Source organism: Oxyura jamaicensis, chromosome 3 (genome assembly GCF_011077185.1).
Source record: "Oxyura jamaicensis isolate SHBP4307 breed ruddy duck chromosome 3, BPBGC_Ojam_1.0, whole genome shotgun sequence".
Taxonomy (NCBI): domain Eukaryota; kingdom Metazoa; phylum Chordata; class Aves; order Anseriformes; family Anatidae; genus Oxyura; species Oxyura jamaicensis.
Genome location: NC_048895.1, coordinates 47,896,214 through 47,919,443, shown reverse-complemented (window position 1 = coordinate 47,919,443; position 23,230 = coordinate 47,896,214). Strand labels below are relative to the sequence as shown.

Sequence of the window (23,230 nt, the reverse complement as noted above, 5' to 3'; positions counted from 1 at the left end):
CAAAGCACAACCACTTCACACGCACACTGTAAAGGAGCATTGTAAAGGAGCATAAATAACTGATCACCAGTGGCTCATGAGTTTTGTCTGGACAAAAAAACTAACCTTTTCTTGGTAGAGTTTGTGGAGCCAATTAGAACACTCCTGCTCATCTTCTGGGACCTCCTCTAATGGAATCCGCCTGCCAATGGTACACAAAGAGAAATTGAAGAATATTAAATAGTTCTGCTCTGATAAACAGCATTTGCATTACAGAGACATATCATCCATCTGACAGGAGATTGACTGTACTCCCCCCACCGCTCTTTTATTTATTTAATAATCTGTGTTAACAGCTCCCAGATCAGCAAAGTATAGTTTGCTTCTAGAGCTACCTTCAGTTTCCATATGCTTCTGAGACTCAAGATTTAGATTTCTGAAACAGTAACTCATTCTATTTGAGCTCACTAGAACAACTTTCTAGCCAAAGGTTTGAAATTTTCTGTTTCTAAAGAAGGTTTTGAACGATTTTCTACCTCACATATGGAGCTCAAGGCTGTGTTTAATCAGCTAGGCATCAGAGAAAAAAACAACAAAGTATTCTCATAACTAGGACACGGCACATCTAGAATTTCTCAGATAATATTTCTGATTCAAGTTCTCAAGAAAATACTCTTAAAACAGACAGAAAATGGGAGGTAAAAAGAAAACATCACCCTACTCTGTTTCAGGAGAAACCAATTGGACCAGCAAATTAGAGCTATAATGAGGTTACGAACTCCAATCACTTACAGGACCACTTCTAAGGCTCTGATGCTCCCATCCTAAATCATCACATACCTCAAGTACCTGCAGAATGGATGCTGCTGATAGAACCTAGGCTAAGATGGAGATCTTTGGAATTGGTCCATCCTTTTTAAGATTGTGGGAAGCCATTGGGGCATTCATCAGTACAGAATCGTTAGCGATACAGAATCCCGGCAAATGTTTTTTCTTTATACAAGCCCTCCTAGGTCGAGAGGGAGGGGCAGTCAAGTGTATCAACTACACCAAACACACGGGAAGAGTCCTGAGCCTGGCTTCCATCTCAGTACAAATCACCATGCCAGAAACAGGAGTCAAGGAAACCCTCCTGAACACTTCAAAGATGTTTGGTCACTGAGGCCAGGTGAGTTAAAAGCGCCTCCACTGTTGTGACTGAGCTGACATGCAGAAATCAGTAACAACAACAACAAAATTTGTAAAGCTCCACAAGATCTTCAAGTATTTATAGTTACAGAATTTTACATGAAACCCTGCTCAACCCATATGAGTTTTTCATCTAGAGTCGTGTAAAGCCAGGTTGGTAGAGAGACTTACTACGTCCATCACCTCTTTGAAAATATTTCCTTATTTGTGCAAGTACATACTCCTGCATGCCAGAAATGAATTAAAATATGGATTACTTGCCTTACATATAAATCTGCATGATACTTCTTTCCATTTAGAACACCCAGCAATGTTGGATTCTCATTATTTCTGAAATTGAGGGTAGAATCATAGACTGCTGAAACTACAAGAAGAAAAACAGGTTATGTGACTAAATTAGTAATAGAATTGAAGATCAATCATTCTCTCTCAAACAAGGAGCATATTTACATACGGAGTCATCAGCAATAGCACCATAGTCTGAGCTATCAACAAGGTAAAGATGACAATATATATACAGGTTATTAGAAGCCGAATATCCAGTGACCCTTTCAAGACTTAACACTAGTAGAACGGAAGAGTTTACTCTCCACCCATGCCTCCTTCCCCAGCAGATGCTGAACGTTGGGAACATACTGACAGTTTATATACCATAGGAAATCCTAGGAGCACAAAACTGTTAGCTTTCACAACTCACTGAATAAGACAACTGAGTGGGGACTCAGTCCCCCTGCAGGAGATTGCTTAAATAAGGAGGCAGATAACCACTTACACAAGCAATAAACAATACATACAGTTTGACTAAGAATAGGCAAACTTTGTCTGAGACCTATCCTACAGCCAGAAGGCTTAACCCAGCTATGAATCAGGGCTTGAAACAACCTCCCCTTCGTGCCCACTCCTGGATAGCTGAGGCATTTGCTATAGCGCAAAGGCAGAGACAGAATAACAGACTATCACCTGTGTGAGCTGGGCTACTGTTACGAAGACATGCAGCTACATGAATACAACATCTAAGTTCCACACAACTGAACTGGCAACCAAGCTTTCAGCCTGGAGAGAACACTGCCAGTTCAGGACTGCACAGTGACACTAAAAACATTTGCAAGCAGAGGTTGTTCTTAGCCAGCACCAACAAATAGTTTCTACAGAAAAAGTGTTCATTGTTTTAAACCAGAAAAAGTGTTTCAGAAGTAAGAGATTCTCTGAACACAAGAGCTAAATAAACTTTTCTGATTGCCTCATAGTACCAACATGTCTATGGCAGGGGCATTGGAACTAGATGATCTTTAAGGTCCCTTATAACGAAACCAATCTGTGATTCTAACATACCTGTAAAGAGACTGTTTCTGATATGGTAGGAAATTACCAGAGAGCAATTAATTTTCCTGGCACTGAAACTGATTGTGCATCATGGTATGAATTCTAAGATCAATAGCAGCAACAATAACAAAATTGACTAATGCTTCACCCACAGCTTGCTGCATTTCAGATTTTCTGCTCCAGAGTTTTACAATAATGAACACTTCAGTGAATTTTTCTTGTGAGAGGTTTTAACCCCCATAAGGAAGCATTCTACCACACAGAACAGATTTGGTTTCATTTTTGAAGTTTATCAGTGTGAGATTGATATGGTTTGGTCACAACATTCGGCCCAGCAGAAATTCCCCCACAGAGTTTGTTATTGCAAAGCAGAATTCATAGCCTAGAACAGAACAGCCCAGATTTAGTGCTGCAAAGAAATCCCGAAAATAGAGGCCAAAACTGTGTCACTGCACACAGACTGTATCCCTCACTATTAAGTCTATTTCTTTTTCTACTACAGTTGGGATTTTAGCTCAAGCTCAAAACTACAAATCATAAAACAAAATCTGCTTCCAGCACATTACCTTCATTGTACAGTAAAAATAGGAATTTAGTTTTTTGAATAAATTACCTACCTCCATTTTAAAGCTTCTTAGTGAATAAGGATTTTACTAATCCACTCTAATTTACTGATCCAATGTAATTGAGAGAAGACAAGAGCTTAATTTGGTTTGTACAATGTAGATCTGTTAGCTTAGAATAATCTCAAGTTATTAAAGAATAATGACAACATGAAATCAATAAAGGAAAGTCTGATGTGTCCAGCACTTGTTATTTTTGTCTTTTAGAAGACACCTACATTTGAATTTTGAGATGACTTGGGTTCTTGTTCAGACATATTAGAAAATGATTCTCTTGTTCTCAAAAAACTTGTGCAGCGTTGATCGGGAACATCTTTTGTGCTGATAGGCCATACACAGAGTTTTCCTTCACTCCAGCAAAACAAATCCCTTTCCAGTTTGTAACTGGTCTGTAGTTTGACGCTCAGTCTAGTTCTTTTTTGTTTCACACGGAAATCTTTTGCTGGCAAAGCAGTGCCAAATCCAAGATAACAACGTATGCAGGAGTAAATAGAGACCTATTATATTTGGGTATAAAGTAACTGAAGACCTAAGCTTTTCTATTTTGAAAATGCAGGAAAAGAACAATGGAGGATGTGTCAAAGAAAAAGACTGCACAGGATTAAAATTTACCAGAAAGCTTCCACAGCCAAAGCAGCACTAGTACACTGCATGACATACTGACATTGTTTTTCATTAAACAAGTATTTTGTACATATTATATATTTTAGGTATTTTATGCATATACATACAATTATATACGTATTTGTGCTTAATTAGAACTAGATAGCTCATGATTTTCTCATCCAAAAGCTTAAGAGTCCAGAAATTTCACATTCTAAATCAAGTCAAAAAAAAACACCTTCACAGTATCTTCAAAACCTTCCAACTGTCCTATTCTCAGTCTAGTTTAGGCAATTCTTCAGAAGTTTTGCTTTAATTATGAAATAATACATTTCTCAGAGACATTATCTTAAAACACCTTTTTTCATTAAAAACCAAGGATAATTCATTATTTGCAAGTCTTTTCAGAGGCTTAGAACAGATCACAACTGAAAGAAACATTTTTTCATTGAAATCACTATTTTCTGCCAAAACAAAAACAAAAACAAAACAAAAAAAAAAACACACAACAAACAACATACACACAAATAAACTCTACCCTTTGCTTTTGGTTCCCTGTATAGAATTCTGACAAAGAACTACATACTTAAGAAATTGGAATTTGCTTTCTTAATCTCTACTTAATCCTTAAGAAGTCTTTGAATTACATGTTTAGACAGTTTTTTGTTTTTACTGTTATTTTTTTAACTGTCCTGTTGAATTGAATTTCATTCATTATTTTGTGGGCATTTTTGTGCACAAACATCCGACAAATCAACCTGCAAGCACTGAGTATGCCTACGTACAGCTTCATACTAGCCCACCATGATCTGAAGACTCAGGATATGCATGGGGAAGAGAAGGTGGAATTCACTGTACTGCCGGTATGGCAGTCATTCTGGCACAATCTTTTAACAACATTTTGTTGTTCTGGTCAAAGATCATCCCATCTGCTCAAAACTGCTAGCTTGCTCAGGTAGGATTAGGACCTCCACTAAACACTGAAGAAATCCAGGACTGAAGTTCAGCTCATGAGAAAAATCAAAAACAAAACAAAGAAACAAACAATCAAACCCCCATACACTGTCATGTTGAACTCCATGAAAACATCACTCTGGAATTTGTTCTTCTGTGTTCCCTCTAGGACAGCAATTTTCACGCATGCACAATTGGAAGAAGCTGACAACTTGAAATTATCTGCAACCCTTCAAGAGTTATATTTTTTAATATACACCTTAACTAAATAAAAACAGCTGAAAGGCACTGTCTGATATACCAGCAGTCAACAGTCGTAACAGTTAAATACAACTTTTACAATCTTTATGACATTTATTTGCACTGGGAGTAACAGATAGGTGTTTTAGAAACAGATCCATGTTTTCATTTGCTTGCATGAGAAGCACCAAATTCTACACTACAACTTCACAGCAACTTATTAAGACAGCACACAACCTCTAGAAATGAAGTTCCTGGGTACTGCATCTGTTACTACAGAACTGGTAGAGATGATCACCAATAAAAATATCAGAACAATTAAAAAAATATATTAGATGTATTCCTTTAAGAATCAGCATACGCACAGAACTTGCAACACTTATCTGGGATCATCAGCTGCTTTCCTCAGAGGTCTCTTGGCTGGGTTTAAGTTACACAGTTTCAGCAGCAACTACCTATGAAAAATTATGACTTTGTGCTTCTTGAACCATCACAGTGAGATACTACCTTGTTATTAGCCTTACCCTGTTTGGTTTAACAAGTAACTGCCTCTGGTTTGATGTAGTAACAAACACTTTCCCTAAGTAGGTAATTTAGGGATTTAAGTCTTTTTAGTTTCCTGACAGTATACAAAACATTTAGGATCCTAAGAAGTGCTACTGTAGTTTATCACATCAATGCCCAAACCTTTTTATAAATGGCACTTGAGATCCCTGAAATTGTTTCCTTTTGAAATGCTTTCCCATAAATCAGCTACTTGTCTGCAATCACACCATGTTTTGTTTGTTTTACATTGAGCAGTGACAAGGAAAAAAACACCACTAAAACCACTTGTCCCTGGCTCCCAGCTCAGGGCATTGGAGGTCAGAGAGTTCTGACTCAGATCTTCTCAGTGCTTCAGGTCTATCTCCCCTCCTCCTCAGCAAAACGTTCACCCTTACTCAAAAGGGAAGGTTAAACTGTGCCCTTCAGGGAGCTGCTCTGGATGCTACACATAACTTCCGTCGTCTTCAGATGTCAAAAGAGGTCCAAGCTATGCTGTCCATTTTGGGGGGTGGGAAATCATTGATGCCTGACAAGCTACGACAGTGATATCATCTACCTGACTTGTGAGAAGATACAAAGAAGAGACATGACAGACAGCAAGACAGCTGACTGCAAAGCTTTTTTTACAGCAGCTACCCCAGATAAGCCAGATGAAAACATGTCTTCAAAGACAAAAAGGAGTTTTGACATTAACTTCAGTCATGCTAGAACATTTTATTCTAAACCACTACTTTGTCGTTCTTATATATCAGCCTTCTAACAGCACATAAATCCACCAAACCCCAAAGTGTAACGCTACAGCTACTTAGCACTGTCTTTCCTTTGTTCATGAAGTACAGAGCAGAAGACTTAGCTGGATTTTATTAGTCAAAGAAGATCACTTTAACGGAATGGCCTAGAGTGCCATGTTCTTACTGGTGGCACTCTAGAGTTAGTAAATTCATTTCAGGTAACCAGAAGGAGGGTGAGGGGTACAGAACAACATTAACAAGGAAAAATTACTCATATTATGTAATTAATGTATAGACTTCTCCTACATATGTCTTCAGAAATGGTTTACTGCCATCTACTCTGCAAAGGCTACTAAGAAACTGTAGAGTACATCTACACAGAAATTTAAAGCAGAGTATTTTTTGATTAAAAAAAAATATATATATGTTTACCACAACTAAACTTTTAAGACACTTTCTTAGATTCTCTGAAGTAATAAAGTGATGTATTGGCTTCACTGGGAATAGGATTTCTTAGTAGTACAGTAAATACTGAGAAATATTATCCTTTGGGAATAAGTATGAAACCTGTAACTTGGAATCCCCCAGTACAGTAACAGCAAACATAAGAAATTAATCAAGCTGCCCATGAATTTTGCTAGTCAAACTTAACTTTTAATTTTGACAGGCCAGTAAAAGAAAGCTCAGAAAAGATTTCAGGGCTTTTCTGCTAGGACACACGCTATGTGGAGAAGAAGAGCAAGGCAAAGTGACAGCAGTTACATGAAATAAGAGTTTAGCATTGCTCCTTGTGACTTTCCTTACCTACATTTCTCAAACACTGCACGGTGACAGCAAATCCTTTCGTTCGTGGCAGAAGGTGATATTTGAGCTTGGGCAGGCCTTTGGCTTCAGCCACCTGCATGCTAATCTGGTGCTTCTGTTCTGTGAACCTTGTACCCTCACAATGAATCAGGAACTAAAACAAGAGAGAATTTCAGTTAGAAAGCAGCTTAGGTTTTCTACATATGCCTGACCAGAGTCCTTTCTAATTCCCATCAGTATGGCCCAAATGAACACGGCTAGCAAGGACAGGTATAGCCACATACATATGCTGGTAATTTAATTACCCTGGAACTATTAAAAAATAAGAAATAACAAACAAAAAACTGTCAATTGCCCCCACTCATGCACCTTGCCATCCTGAGGTTTGAAGTCTAGGCTTTGGGCTTTAACATCTGCTCTTCTACTTAAGTCTGAGTGACTTGATTTCTCTAAATGAGTCACTATCTCTAAAGAGAGGATAGAAAACTCACAAAACATTATCCTTGTTGCAAATCTCTTACTGATGCTGAGGTGCTCCAGTATCTAAAAGTTGTAAGTGTCTGAACTGAACACATTTCTAGGAAATGCCTTGTGGGCTCACCCACTTTCACTATGACATTGAGGACCACAAGCAACAACAGACAGTAACTTTGATGCCAAAGACTGAGCTGGTAACAAATGTAGGGCAGTAGATGCAGGACAACAGTAGGTCTCAGTCCCTTATGAGCTAGCTACACAGTGGTCTGACATGAACAATTACAATTTTGCTAGTGGCAGGCAGTGGAGAGCACAGATTTTTGGAGATTTATCACTTGCTCAGCTGCTTTCTGCCAGACCTGAATGCAAACCATCCCATCAGAGAGCAGTACCAAATAACATCAATTAAGTCTCAGTAACCCACATCACGAATTTAGCCCACAAAGACAGAGAACCTAAAGAAAACTGTCCAAGTAGCCAGCTTCAGATCCTGCCCATCTAAGAGCATTTTTACTCAAGTACCACGTGCATAACATTCAGCAGTTAGATGAAACACACAGGACATACAGAAACTGGTAAGAAAATCCTCCTAAACCAGCTCGTGTGCTCTGACTTTCTAACTACTGCTGTACCTTTTGAAATTATGTCAACAAATGAGTGCAGATTAAAACACCACACTGGAATAAATCCAGCTGTACACCTGTAACTGGATCTCTCAATACACGTATAGCTCCTTCTCAGTAATACTCCGCAGCAGTAAAAAAAAAAAAAGAAGGGTGGTAATTTGTGGTTACCAATTAGCACTGAACTGCCTATGTTCACAAAAAGCAATTCAACATTTTTAAGAGTCACAGAGCACAGGCAAATCCCTGTGAGAAAGTGAGATTAGAAACTAAGAATTCTCCATCTGCTGACAGCCTCCTACCTAGAAATCATTTAAGCAGTAACCAAACAGAGATTAGTTTTGATTGCTTAGGGCTCACTGAAATCAACAATAACAAAGTTCTGTTTCAGAGGAGAGATATAGCACGTACACCTACACTAGGAAACCACCTCTAAATCAAACAGTTTCTGTAGGCCCTTGTGAGGCTGATTAAAGTACCATTTCCCTCTCACCATCAGAACTAGGATTCTTCTGATTACTGAGGAAAGAAAAGATTCAAAGGCTTTTCATTCCTGGACTAGGACAGACTCAACACTTTAAAGTAATACTGGTACAAAAAATAACACTTTTGTTACTGAAAGGTGACACCAATTCTCTCTGACATAGCCAATGACTCCCAGGGCCACTTCTCTGACCAGATACTGCTCTGCAACTTTCACTTCTACTGGGCCATGTCTGACCTAGCACCTTCACAGGAATGGCAAAATCACAGGGAAATGCAAGGAGAAGAAAACAGCTGATGTGTTTCCAAACAGTATTGTCACATGGATCTGTTACGCTACCATGAACACCTGCATCTACCCCTCTACAGCTCCTGTATTTAGAGGACTGCAAAGATTATTGAATTGATCACAGTGTAGCAATTTTTGAAGTAAAATCCATAGAGCTCCATACTATAGAGTTAGAAAACAGACAGTACAGACAATTACATTGGAAATTCCAGACAGAATTCAACTCTCAAATAATATTCTCCTGATGCTGCTGGGAGGTTCATGAATCAAAGTTCTCAGGAGCAACGTGGTGACTATCACATATTGCATATGCCTTCATCCCTCCAAGCCCTACAACACCTCCCACTCCACTCATTAGTCATCACTCACCCAAAAGTTTTCAGGGTAGTCCCGGAGATTCAGCAACTTCTGCATGACTGTTTTCCGATCTTCCTCCCACTTACGCTTGCAGAAGACTATCTCTAGGAAATACCACATCCAGCCAATGATAGGCATGTAGGAGAGCTCCTTCTTTGCCAGCACTTTGGAACTCTGCAAGATGGAGTGAAAGGAAGTAAGACAGAATCGCACCACTTACTGGGTTTTGTAAGGACATGACACAAGCAAAGTTAGACATTTAAATCTTGATTCATTTATTGACCTGTCCCAGTTTTAAAACCAGTACAAAAGCAAAACAAGGAAGTTATTCTTGCATGACACAATGGTCAAACCTGATCCCAGTATCTGCATGACAGAAGACTTTTGGTACAAAATATATACATGTATGTACGTACGCCAATCCTGCCTGAACCCTGAAACCCAAAGCACTAGCCAAATTCCTTCAAATGCAGAGGAATCCATGCAAAAGACTCAAACCACATCAAATTAAATTCTTAACCAGACCCTGTGCAGTGCAGCTTGCCTGTTCCCAAAGCCAGGATACCTCACCATGACAAGAAAACCATTCTGAATGTGAAACAGATTCACAGAGCCTTTGCTGCACAACAGCATATTGATGCATGCACCTGTTTCACACATGCTTTACCAACAGAGGAAACCTTAAGCAACGCTAGAAATAACAGCAGCAATAAAAATACTTTGTTTCTGTTCAGACTTGTTTACAGAAGGGCAGAAAAACACTAGTAAGCTTCTCTTCAGAGCATTGTTCTGGAATAAAGTAAGTACTGTTTCTGTCTCACAACTGTGATAGACGCTGAACTGATTTATCCAGACTTTCCATAAGAAGTCTATGGCTTTTCAAGTATTCAACTTGTTTCATATCTAACTGCAGAACACAGTCCCACAGTTACCTCAGACTGATGACACTTTGGGCACAAGAACTGACTCCACTTGCTCATTTCCCATCTTCCAAGCCACTGTGCCTTGGTGAGCTGTCTTACCTTTCATTTTTCTATTTAGTGAATAAAACGGTATACCTGCATGCGTATACACAAAAATCATTTCAGCATTCCTGAAAGATGGTGACATTTTCCTGGAGGATAGATGGAGCAATTACAGTCCAGTTTCTGTCTCTGATACCATTATAAGCTGTTCCATGCCAGTGCTCCACTGATGGGTTCCACGACATTGCATCTGACTAGAAGAAATTATTTACTGATAAAAATTATCAGCAGCAGAAATTATTTCATTTTTTTGGTTGCTGTTGTTCATTTGGTTACTAGGAGAAGAGACTTGACCTACTTCTTTATCTCAGCTCGATTCTCTCATCTGCTTTCTTTCCTTGAGAAGGAAAATACCTTAAATAATTAAACTATCTAAAAGCTCGTAAGAGTGGAAGGCAAGTGCACATAAATAGCTTCACAAGTGGCTGTTATACAGAAGCAGAGCAGAAAAAGACATGAGACAGTTCCATTTCTAAGAACGCAGGAATTACCACTGTCAAACACTTTGCAATAAAGTGCACTCTCTCAACCATTTGGAGAACTTCATTGATGGCCCTAGGGTGGGACCCCAGGCCCTGCTCTCCCACAGGGAGCAGCTGAGGCACTCTTTTTGCCATTTCAGTTTCTGCTGGATGTGAATCCCTACTGCACAGCAGCAGCAGTGCTGAGCCCAGCTTCCTCTTCCAGCTCCCCAGACTGGCCACAGAGACTGGCTCTCCTCCTACCACCTCTGTTAGTTCTCAATTTCTTTTTCCCTACATACTAGTGTTTTTTCCTTTTCTGTTACTCTTGACACAAGTTATTTTTAATTTTCAAAATAAATCTAAGCACAAAATTCTGGCATATACTTTAAAAAGAAGTCTCCAAGGGAGCACTTTTTGTTATAGGCCACGTACAACTTCATTCAAAACACACACACCAGACCAGAAGCTCTGTCATTCCTCTCCTGTACAAGGCTGAGGAAGACACCTGGGCCTACAATTTGCCCCCAGAACCCTAGCAGATGTAGTGTGTCTATCTGGGGAAGGAAGGCCAGAACCTTAGGGAACTATAACCCCCACCTCAGTCCCAAGCAGGCCGGCATTTTGCCAGCAGCCCCAGCTGGAAGGAATCCCAGGGGAAGCCACCAATTCTTCAGGAAAACAGCAGCAGTGTCACGCCTCAGCCCCAACACCCCACCCGAAAACAAAACCGCCATGCTCTTAAACGTTTATTTACAGTAGGTGTTCAGTATCATAAGGCATGCCATAAACTAGCAGCAGCATGGTTAGTATGCTCTGCATAGGACGCACAAGGCCTCCTGAACACAGTGCCAGAAAAGACAAGATAATCCAACAGTCCTACCTCCAGACTTTAAAACATGAGAATCCTAGCCCAAAAACAAGCTGAAGTAAATATTTCACCATCAGCTTTTTTCTAATGCTTTGCATATTTTAAAAAGTGTATGAGTTAAACATGGGGCAGGAGAGACGTTACCACCACTGTTTTCTTACCCTGCTGAAGGAGAGACAGGCCTGATGCGAGCTACGGTGTCACAGGGTGCAGGTATGAACACAAAAGCAGAGCTGATGTTTGAGTTCTCCCCCAGGGCATACTCCTATTCATTTTTAAATTAAAAAGTGCTTTTCAGACACGTGAGTGCATGTCTTTTTAGATGAACATGAAAAGAAACCAAATTACCTTAGGCTGTATTTCACGCACCCCACCTACTGTCGCAGTAGAAGGCAGGCTGATGACACAGAGCTAATGGGAGGAAGGAAACTCTCCCGGCACTGCACGGGTAAGACTCCTCATGTGGGAGGAATACATCAGGCCTCTCAGAAGCTACCGCCTCGCTGCAATAACTAGAGCTGCAATCTGTTCGGTTTCAGCTGTCTACACGTGCATAGCTCCTGCCTGAGTACAAGGGGGGAAGAACACGTCTGTAGTCCACTTCTGCCACTGATTTTTCCCTTACCGGAGAGCTTTGGAAAATACATGACAGTCACCTGTAGCCCTTAAATTCGGCTTGCTCAACAGAATGAATTGAGTATATTGCTTTTTTATGAAATGCAAGCTGCCTTCCTGAAGGAAGTTAAATATTTTCAATGCTAGGAACTGTGTAATTCCAACAGACACCTTACGAAACAATTGCTGGATGGGAATGGCTTATCTACACTAAGAGCATTTTAACCCAGGTTAATTTATTTTGACTACACTTGTTCAGATAGAAATGCCCATCAAATTTTCCCTGTGTGAATGACTGTGCTAACATTGCATAAAAAATAAGTTTAAAACTCACTTTAGATGTGTTCACATAGCTTTACTGTCACAAAAAGAAAATCCTGATTTCTGTCTCCAGCCTCAGTTATTCAGCACCTCTTAATCACGGAATGAACAAACAGCACAAAATCAACCGCTAAGCTGCGGATATCTACCAAAATTTGTTCCAGTTTCAAAACAAATTTATTGTAGCTGCAAACCATTAGCAGCAGCAATTTATCTCATAAATTACTTGCTCTGCGTGCTGCCCTCGACACTGACATACTTTTGGTAATTCTGTTTGCTCTCTTTCACACCCTTTCATATTGTAGTCTCAGGGACATCGAGATGAAAAGACACATTTCTTCAGTGCCTCAAAGCCATGATTCTGTAAATGTAACTGGGTTCGTAATTTTTAATGCTTCAATTTGAGGAAAAAAAATTAAACAAAGCAAAATAGACAAAAACTTTTCCATATTGGAAAGGTAACACAGCAATATTTTAGTGGATGTAACACCTGAGCATATTTTAAGATGCTGTACTAAAGACAAGTAATAAAGCATTTTTATCTGCCTACATGAACAATCATAAAACTCCTATTAACTTACTGAAATATACAAATGAATGAGCATTGGGAAGCAATCAGTATTCACGTATCTATCAGTTCCAAGCAGTAATCTAGCAGAAGACTCTTCTCACATCTTTTTTTAAGGCAATGTTCAGTTCTTCCAACAGCAAGCTTCAATATAAATAACTTATTTTATTTTTTTTTTCTGGCATATGGAACAGATAATTAGGGTTTAAAATGATTACATATGCTTAGCATTACCCGTGTTCACTGGAAAATGAACAGATGAACCAGTAGATTTAGCTTTAAAGTGGAGGCAATTTTTGCTAATATGAATATCTTCACCTCAGGAAAAGGGTTACTAAACTGATTAAAAAGCTATTTTAGCACTGATCCGTTATATCAAGCACAGAAGGGTAACAGTGAGCCCTGGCAGGGAGTGTACTAGCGTGCTTTTGGTTCAAGTCCTGAACATCTCCTTCCTCAGAAAATGCCTGTTTCTTGATTGAAAGTTCTTGTTTCCAGTGGGCCTGTTTTCAAAGGGCTGCTTGGCACACACCTTGAAAAACTTAATGTTACTGATGTGTTTAAATGCCGATACAGAACCTAGGTCGAGTATCATAGGCAAGAAAAATGAAGGGTGCAGCACAGCACAGGGACCTGCTGGCACAAGGAAGCAAAGCCCAGGCTCACCAGAGTCGGCCTCAGCCATTGCACCAGCACAGCGTGGAAAAGCAGAGCACCCCCAACGTCACAGTCACGCTCCTCCTGGTGCATTTAATTAAGAAATGGAAGCCTGTCCCACAACAGATGATGCTGACTTGACACTGAGCATCCCCCATATTCTATGCCTTCTACATGCCCCTGCACACATCACCGAGCTCTGGCAGAGCAAGGAAGCAGGTAAGTGTGGCTGATGGCTGTCAGGGTGAAAACAGAGGAGGAAGACCCCTTCATTAAGGACACAAGTGGAATACAGATGCAAGTCATTAACAGTTTTGGTTGAAATCCCTGCTGACTTGTATGTTTTGTGAAGTTTGCTTCCTTCTTCTAATTTCCAGCAACCACCAAAGATCTTCTATGGTTTGGTGTCACAAACACGCACCAGCAGCTTCAGCTGCATGGAGCCCACCTGCAACTGGCAAGACAATCTATGCCTAGAATAACCCACAAGAGAAAAAGAGAGCACAGAATTGCTTCTTGATGTGGTTTTCTCCTTCTCCACTGTAAATGGATAGATCTCTGGCTCTCACTCAGCACTATCGAGACGGTATCTCCTAGCATTTTGAATGGGTGCTCCAAAAGTATCATAAAAAATCATATCCAAAAGTATGTTAAAAATGTAAAAGTAAAATAAATGTCAGAAATGGCAGATTTTTTTTTACCTACTCCCTCAAAACTCAAAAAAACAACAACACAACCAAGCACAGCACCACCAAACCCTAGAATTAGTGGCTTCGTTTAACAGAAGTTCAAGGTGTAAAACAGAGTTTGGTTGCACACTTACAGTATCATTAACAGCATGGCCATCATGTGCCATGGCTGTAGGGTACTGCTGGATATCACAACAAAGCCATTCTGTCCGCCTTCTGCAGCTAAATGCAATCAGTTCCACTCCTTCAGCCATGAATTGTCTTCGTCTTCTCTATCTTCACCCTCACCAGTCATCTTTCCTTTCTTTCATAGAACTAGGTATGGCATGAGAGAGAGAAGAGGTGCCTGGAAAGCACTAATACCTGTCAGACGAGCACCAGGACAGATGCAGAAGATAGAATGACATGGGCAAAATTTCCCTTTCAACAGCAGTGAGTACATGATTAGCTTAGTGAGATGTTGATAAGTGCCTAAAAAGTTTGCATGGACACGTGGCAGTGTAAAACTAAACCACATTAAATACAAAACACCATTAGCTCACAAAGTCCCCGAGCCACAAATTGCTAGGGCTCGGAGAGCCCTTCGAAATTTCTCTGTATGCTTGTCTTGTTCTTGCAACTCTCTCTCAAACATTTGCTTCTGGTCTCTGTTCAAGACAGGGCAAGACGAGCCCTCATCATAAGGGCCTTTACATTATTAATTGTGCTGCCACACCAAATCCTGCAGTATTGCACAATACAATTACACACACTGGTGTAAGACAGCACAAAGTCACACCAAGCTATACCCTGCACCGCCAGGCATCCATTCACTCCTGTGCTGCACCAAACCAAGCACCAGTATGCCAATATGGTAAATCCTGCAAGGAAACGAATCTAGGATGACAGTTGGGAAGGGGATCTTGTTTTTTGCTTTGTTTTGTTTTGTTTTGTTTTTGTGGCTTATGATGAACCTTGACTGGTTACCCCAACAGGGAAATAAATTGCTTTCCCGTGTTAAGGCATCTACGCAAGTAAGAGCACATGGGAACCATTTCCTCCTGGAACAGTTTCTGGAAAGTAAAACCACAGTACATTAATCAAGACTGAAATAGTTTTAAGAAGTAATTACAAAAAGATAAATCAGTTCCTAAACGATCCCTAAGATTAGCAAAGATACAAACTGAGTAATAACTCAGCATCTAAAGACAGCAGTGTTTTCAGTTAGCCCAGCACAGAAATTGTGCAATAGTTAATGCTTTTATGCAGCGGTCATCACATGCGTAGGGAATACACAAAATTAAAACATAATCCCGATTAACTTGGGAAAACTATTAAAAAAATAATTAAAGCTAATGAAATTCAATCCAACCACACAACACCAACGTAAAACAAGAGATATCTGACCCTGTAGCACCCTATTAGTTTGTACAGAAGTAGTCCTTTAATTTTCCACAATGCTGCTTTCTGAAGAAGCTCCTGACCTTCTACAGTACAGCTTTATCTAGAGAACTGTCATCATTAGGCCTACAAAATTAGACAGACTTTACTAAAGAACCACTGTATAATAAGCATACAGAAAGGAGAATGCTTTTGGCACATACATCTTTCTGCTCTGAACACATTTCCCTACATCTACTGCTGTCTTTGACGATATTTTCCAGCTCTGTACTTGAGGGCTAGACACGACAGTAAAATTGTTCCACAGTAATGAGGAGCCAACAGCCATTTCATTGATATGCAGGACCTTCAGTCCTTTGGTTTGTTTCCCTTCAGTTTTACGGTTGTTTTGTTTTTGTTGTTTTTGTTTAATTTTGCCTTTTTTTTTTTTTTTTTCATCTTTGTGGAATTTGTTTGTTTTAAAGCAGACATTCATGACTCTAATTTGAAAGGGATTCAAGTGGTGCCTAAATATCCAGCAAATGCAAAGAGCCAAAAGGAAAGGCCACAAGAAGTCATAGGTTCACACAAACCAAGGTCAGGACTTTTGACAGCATTCAGTAGCAAGGTTAGAAGAGGATACTATAGAAGACTGCCAAAATGAAGTATTAGTCTGCTTTCTTTGGAGGGTGAAACTGTTTCCTTAGGCTCTTGTCAGCAAAAAATGTCACCAGCATCACAGAATTAAACCAAACCAGCTTAGGAGAGGTGCTAGAATCATCTCCATGAACTAACAGGGGAAAACAAGAAAAATTGAAAACAAATGCACACATACTCCTAGCTTAACATAATAGTACATTCAATCTTAAAGGGTGAGAGAATGGGTTATCCACTAGTTAACACATGGTTAGCACTTTCACTTCTGATGGCAGCCCTTTCATTCCGAGAGACAACAGAAACTACATCATTCAAGCTCTACCTATGGTTTTGTTGGATTTGGAAGACAGCTCTAGAGAAGGCAAACAAATTCTACAATTTACTGGCAAAGTATTGTGAAGTAGGTAATCCTTATGCAGCACAATCAACCAAATAGGTACCCAGCAAGCACGGCGAAAGAAATAGCTGTAAAACCTCTACAGGCTAAAAATACCTCATTCATCAGCTGTAACTACAATACTTTTAACATTTATATGAATGCCCAAACAACCCTAACCCATTATTCCATATAATTCCACTGCACTGACATAGGTTCTCGTCTCTAAGTCCTGACGACAATTGCATGAATTTGAACAGAGATCTGTTAACTTAATGTCCCAGTTTGGGCTGGGATAGAGTTAATTTTCTTCATTGTAGCTGGTGTGTTGCTCTGTTTTGGATTTAGGATGTTTCACTTGCTGCAGAGCCCTGCTCACACAGAGCCCAGGACTCTTCTGCTCCTGGCACTGCCCTGCCAGCGAGGAAGCTGGGGGTACACCAGGAGCTGGGGGAGGACAGGGCCAGGACAGCCCAGGCTGGCCAGAGGGATGTCCCACAACATGGGACACTGTGCTCAGCAGTAACAGCTGGGGGAAAGAAGGAGGGTAGAAACATGTTCAGAAGGATGGTGTTTGTCTTCCCAAGTAACTTATGTATGGTGAGTCCTGCTTTGCTGTAAACAGCTGAACACCTGCCTGCTGATGGGAAGTAGTGAATGAATTTGGCACCGAGTAAAAGTGCCAAAGGCCTTTTCTCAACCTATGTGTTCTTGCACTTTTACCTTACTTTTACCTTTTTTTGTTTTTACATTGTGTGAAGAGCAAACAAACAGCTGTGTGGTGCTTAGCTACCTGCCAGGGTTAAACCACAACACTCACAAAAACACAAAGAATTTTTGTGTTTTTTCCCCATGTCCAAAAAGAGGAAGCTGTTTTAATGCTAATCAAAACTCACCCCAAGGACTCCAAATCTTTCACAGAAGTTCCAACCACAGAGAAAGTCAATTTCGAAGTTGTGATTAAGAATTACAATGGCATTCTCCTTCCCATACTTGTGGTAACTCTCTGGATCAGTGTAGAGGGTGCAATCGGTGCCTGACCACCATTCCAATAACATCACCATCTCTAAAATAAAGAACAAGACATAAATGAATACACAAAGTATATGCAAAGCCACAGATTATTAATGTGTTGAAAAGCATCAGTTGCCTCAACACCACAGGGCAAAAAAAGGGCAAGGCAGGGAAGGCAGGGGAGAAAAGGGAGATAAAGAGATGGTATGGAAGGAGGGAGCAGAGATGTTCCACAGTGATACTGAGGAGTTTCACTTATTTGAAAATTACAAATTTAATGTTAAAAATGTCTTATCAAGATACACATAAAATTAGCTTTTATGGTTTACAATACAACATTACACGAAGAATGAAATAAGCTTATAGAAAAAACAAACAGGCCTATTTGCACTATGCACTCATACTCCTAGGAGCTCTGCCAGCTGAAAACTTGTGGAAGCGCTGACAAGAAATCAGACCTCACTCCACATCAACATCACTTGGCTCCTGGCTGGATAGGCTCAAACTGCTGTGCTCTCAGGACGTCTTACATGCAATATTGGCGATAGCACAGCCAGTGACTGCATTCTGTACTCAGTCTGACCACTCAGGCCAGTAACCCAATGACAGTCCCAAGCAAAGAGCCAGAGATGTTGGCAGACCCAGCGCATTCTCCCCATCAGGGTGTAGGGAGAGAAGGCACCAGTCCTCAAACTCATCCGTTCAGTAGGGATTGTTGTCTGAGGCCCCCTGCACACCCAGCAGACTTTAGCATCTGCCCAGCAGAACAGCTGCTGCCTGGGAAAGCTCCTTCCAAGGTGCTGTGCACATTTCAGACAACTGCAAGAAAACACCGATGCCAGCTCTGGCCACAGATGTGTCAGGACTGGACCCTCTGTCCTGAAAATCTCTGTCCCGTTCAAGGTGACCAGGACTAGGGCCTGGATCCAAATATTACCACAGTAAATGGACAGGCTGCATTTTAATTTGGTTGCTGGAACCAAAAACGTGGACACGTGAATGTAATATTGTCCCAAGCCCCAGAAACAGGTTTTGAGAAACGGCCAGAGAAACATAGTCATGTTCAAAAGTTGAATGTTGAAGGGTTCAATTTAAAGCTTTCCTCTGTTTTATTAAACTTCCTTAATTCTATTCATACCTTCTCTACTGATATGCTTCTGCCAGCTGGGACTGTCCAGTACAAGAATCTCTGACAGGTACCTTCTCTTGATTTTATGCTATACTGTCATTGCCCCACAATGAAATGGAGATTGAACTACATCAGACAGAAAAATTCTTTATTTTTCTGTTGAGATTTACATTACTATTCACTACAGTGCTTTACCAAGCAAATAAACAAACAAACAAAAAAGAAGTGCCATCTAAAAACATTAGTTAAGTGGCAGACAGTTACAGAAGCAGCAATTGTGAGTCAATTAAATGAAACACATAGATGAACCTCTAAAAACCGCACAATTATAGACCAGAAAGCAGCTTGGACAAGGCATCTGGAAGGAGGTCTGCTGCACGTACACCTTATGCATCATCCTTTTAACTTGCCAGGAGTAGCAGTTGTGTGTCCTGCTACAACAGATGCATGTCACATTTGCCAGGAGTTTATCAATCATTCAGAGCAGAGCCAATAGCTCAGACTGGATGAAGAACTGCCATCCCCAGGCTAAAGGGAGGTGGCTGGCAAAGTGTGCAGAGCCAAGAGGAGTTATTAATAGGAAGTACATCTGCACATCCTTTACTTGATGAAATGATTAAGCAAGGGAGGGATGGGGGCAGGAAGAGGGTGCCTAAAAGCAGTGCCTCTCCTTGAGGAACCCCCTGGGAAGGCCTAGGGAGATCCAGAACAAATGAGAACCATCTGTCACGATGAAGAAGGTGGTAAGGGACACATTTCCTGACAAAGCTACAACAAAACTTCTGCACTGAAGCAAAGGTCCAATGCGAGGGGCTGTTCTTTGCTCAGAGAAAAGCACCCCGTTCTCAGGGCACACATCTCTGCAGGAAGGATGAGCCACCTGAGATGCTCTCCTGGCTTCAGGTAAACCCCAGAGCTCCACACATCCTCATGCACTTCAAGGAAGATCAAAACCAGGCCGGCCCTTGTAACAGGTCTGAAACCCTTTCAGTTTAGGTCCCCCACTGGCCTCAACTAGGAAATTAAAACAGAGAACAGGCAGGAACAAGCCTTCTACATCTTCAGTAATCATTAGCTCAGTTAATTGCCCAAAGCTTTTGAATGACATCGTGCAGTACGCTGGAGAACACGCATTAGTGACATGAATGAATTTCATCTAACAGTGTTACAGCCAGGCTAATAAACAATCTCTATTCAAACAACATTACTTTAATATGATAAAAGCATGTTTAAGGTACAGATAAATGACTGACTTGTCAGTCCTTCTGTTTACTCGTAATCAAAGCAGGTAACTACTACGGTGGCAGGAGCACCTATTACTCAATGCCTGCTATTATGCATCAAAGCAATGCTCAGAGACCCAAGCTACCACGTGTAACAAGGATATCGCTGGTTGGAAACAGATTTCCCAATGACAGCCAAAGATGTTCACATCCCAGCAACTTTCGATGTACAGACAGGGAAGTGAGGAAACAAATACATGGCTAAGCTCCCAGGCTTGCTTTACTAAGAACTGCCTTGTGACAAACATACACAATTTAACATCTTTCCAAGAGTGAACCTTTCTTTTTTTTTTTTTTCTTTTTTTTTTAATAATAAAGCTCTCCATTCCCCAAAACACTGCAAAATTGAACAATAAAAACCCACCAATTCGAAAACCTTTACAGAATCTACAAGCGCATCCTAGGGCAGAAAACAACCACAGGAAAAGAAGTTTGTAACAGGTTTTTGTTTGTCCTTTGCTCAGCTAGGAACCCTAGCTGTGACAGAAAGAATGACGGTCAGACAGGAGTTTCTCTTTTTTGATCTCAACTGCTATTAAGCCTCTTGCCTGAAATAAACATGTACAGATGATGATTGTGAGGTCCTCTTGAAGAAAAAGCCAACCTTACCTGAGGGAGGAAAAAAAAAAAAAAGAGAAACAGAAAACAACACCTTCAAAGTCATCTCCCTTCAAGTTCTTTGTTTTGTCTTTTCCTAAAAATTTGAACAAAATGACTAATACATCAGGAATCTCACTATACAGGTATGCCACATACATAGAGCTCTTTGTATTTTCAGTCTCCAATATATTGCAAAGAAGCACAGACAAAAGTACGTTCTTTACGTTCTTGGATCCTGCAGGCTTCACACGAGCAGGATTTTTGTCTGAATAAACCCTGCAGAAGTATGCCCCTATTCCTCACCTCACATGCCCATTTGTTGCTGATGTGCTCCTGCAGTAACTGCAGGAACACAAAGCAGGCACTGAATGCTTCTGTATTAATTACAGTAAACACCACCCGCCAGCCTTTCAGTTTTAAATGCTTTTCTTTCCCTAATCTTCCCCCTTTCTTTTCCCTTCTTCCTTCTCTCTGTGGCTCTCAAGCAAGGACTAGCAATGTCAGTTTGAACTGCTCTTGCATCATGCCACAAGCTTACTTCCACAATCTGTCACAGAAATTTATTACCAAAAACTTCCTGCAGTGGCCCAACAGCACAAGGTCACCCATGCACATTCTCTTTGCCTCCTTCACAGTGCAGATAACCAGTGCAAGCCTCCTCTTCATATACCAGTCAGGCTATATGACTAAGCATCAGTTTCTATAGGGAAAAAAGAAAGAGAAAAAAAAAAAGTCTTGCTCCCAACCAGGGCTGGTCCAAGAAGGATATGGTTTAGTGGGTGACATTTGTGGTAGGGGGATGGTTGGACCAGACGATCTTGGTCCAACCTTGATCTTTTCCAACCTTAATGATTCTATGATACTGTAAGATTTCTAGTGTAAGGAAGATTTCTAATCTTCCCCACCCCCTTTCATGAGGTTTTGGAGTTAGAATACCATGACTAAGCTGGTAAGTTCACATGCACCCACGTCATGGGGGCTCCTATCTTACAAACCAACTCATCCACTAACACTTCCCCACAATTAATGCAAAGGAAGGGAGAATAAAAACAAACAAACATGAAATCACTCACCCCTGGCTGGCTGGGAGTTCCCTTCCAGTAAGTTACATACAACTACCTCCAGGAGAGTCTGACTGTAGGGAAAAAGCATGCCTTCAAATGCCTAACACTGATCCTTTGTCTACCTGAGAATTTCTAGTTTTTCTACCCTGAAAGAAAAATAAAACAACCCTCACCCTGCACATAAGGGCACCTACCCTGTGTGAGAGTAGAAGCCTTCCGGCCCCCCTTCAGTGCTTGAATCTGAACTGCCTCAGTGCCTGCACTCCAAGAGCAAGTAACTAAACAGAGAACATCTCCAAGGCTAACTAGTTACGTGAAAAACATTTACCAGAGGAAGGGAAACACACAGTTTTCTGAAACTTGTTACTTTCCAACTAGATGTTTTGAGAGAATGAGTCATTGAAACAGTTAGGCTGTTCTTCTGTCCTTGCATGGATTTTGTTAGTAAATTTCTTTAGCTCGCTTAACTACTCTTGATAATACACTGAAACATCTGCTTACCAGATTAACCATAAAACGCCTATTTCAGAATGCAACTGAAAGCATAGTTATGCATTGACTCAAAAAGTACACTAAGTACAAAATAAAGTATGAAAAGTAGGCAATGTATGTACCTAACCTACTTTAAAGGGCAACAGAACCATTACTCTTTAAGGCTTTAGTCATTTTCTTTAACCTATGCATCATGGCAACACAAACCAAGAAAACCTACAAGCTCCATTCCTTTATTCTTATAGGACGATGTGATAAATGTGTAGTAAACTCTCCAATACAAATCAAAAGCAAGAGAAGCAGGGCAAGCCATAACCACCATTCCAAAGACCACACCAGATAAATGCCTGTGTGATGAATCAGTGCACTGCATGAAGGATGGGGAAAAGCATTTCTAAAAAAAAGTAATGGCAAAATAAGGCTAAACACTACCTAAACGCTGTCCATGAATGAATGACCTAGAAGAATGACTTTCTTCCTTTTCAGATTATCAGACCACATTTACCAGGTGCATCTCAAACATTTTCCATATAACTAATTAAGCCTACAGGTAACTAAGAAAAGCAAGTCTGATATCTTCTCTGGACTACTCAAAAGCCCTCTGTGTACCACACGATTCATGGACCACAGGTTCAAAACTCTGGACAATACCTACTATATCAACTGTGAAGCTGCCTAGGAGGTTTTCCAAAAACTCAAGTACTGACAATTGCAGAGCTCCTGGCACAGGCTATCCCAGTGCTTCAGTATGCACCTAGCCTCACTAGGCATTTGGTTTGGTTGTCTACTCCATCCCCTGCAGCAGCTACAAGTAATTATGAGGAAAAAC

At 40.5% G+C, this 23,230-nt stretch overlaps 1 protein-coding gene across 2 annotated transcripts in view; it reads right to left on the bottom strand.

Annotated features, from left to right (window-relative positions):
* Positions 1-23,230, bottom strand: part of AGPAT4 (1-acylglycerol-3-phosphate O-acyltransferase 4) — a 78,163-nt gene that overhangs the window by 15,571 nt on the left and 39,362 nt on the right. For both annotated transcript variants that reach the window (XM_035319982.1, XM_035319983.1), the window contains 5 exons: positions 17,716-17,885; positions 9,233-9,394; positions 6,992-7,145; positions 1,429-1,531; positions 106-181 (listed from right to left, as the gene is read on the bottom strand). In XM_035319982.1, coding sequence (XP_035175873.1) covers positions 106-181; positions 1,429-1,531; positions 6,992-7,145; positions 9,233-9,394; positions 17,716-17,885 — 665 coding nt within the window. The remainder of the gene's footprint in view (positions 1-105; positions 182-1,428; positions 1,532-6,991; positions 7,146-9,232; positions 9,395-17,715; positions 17,886-23,230) is intronic.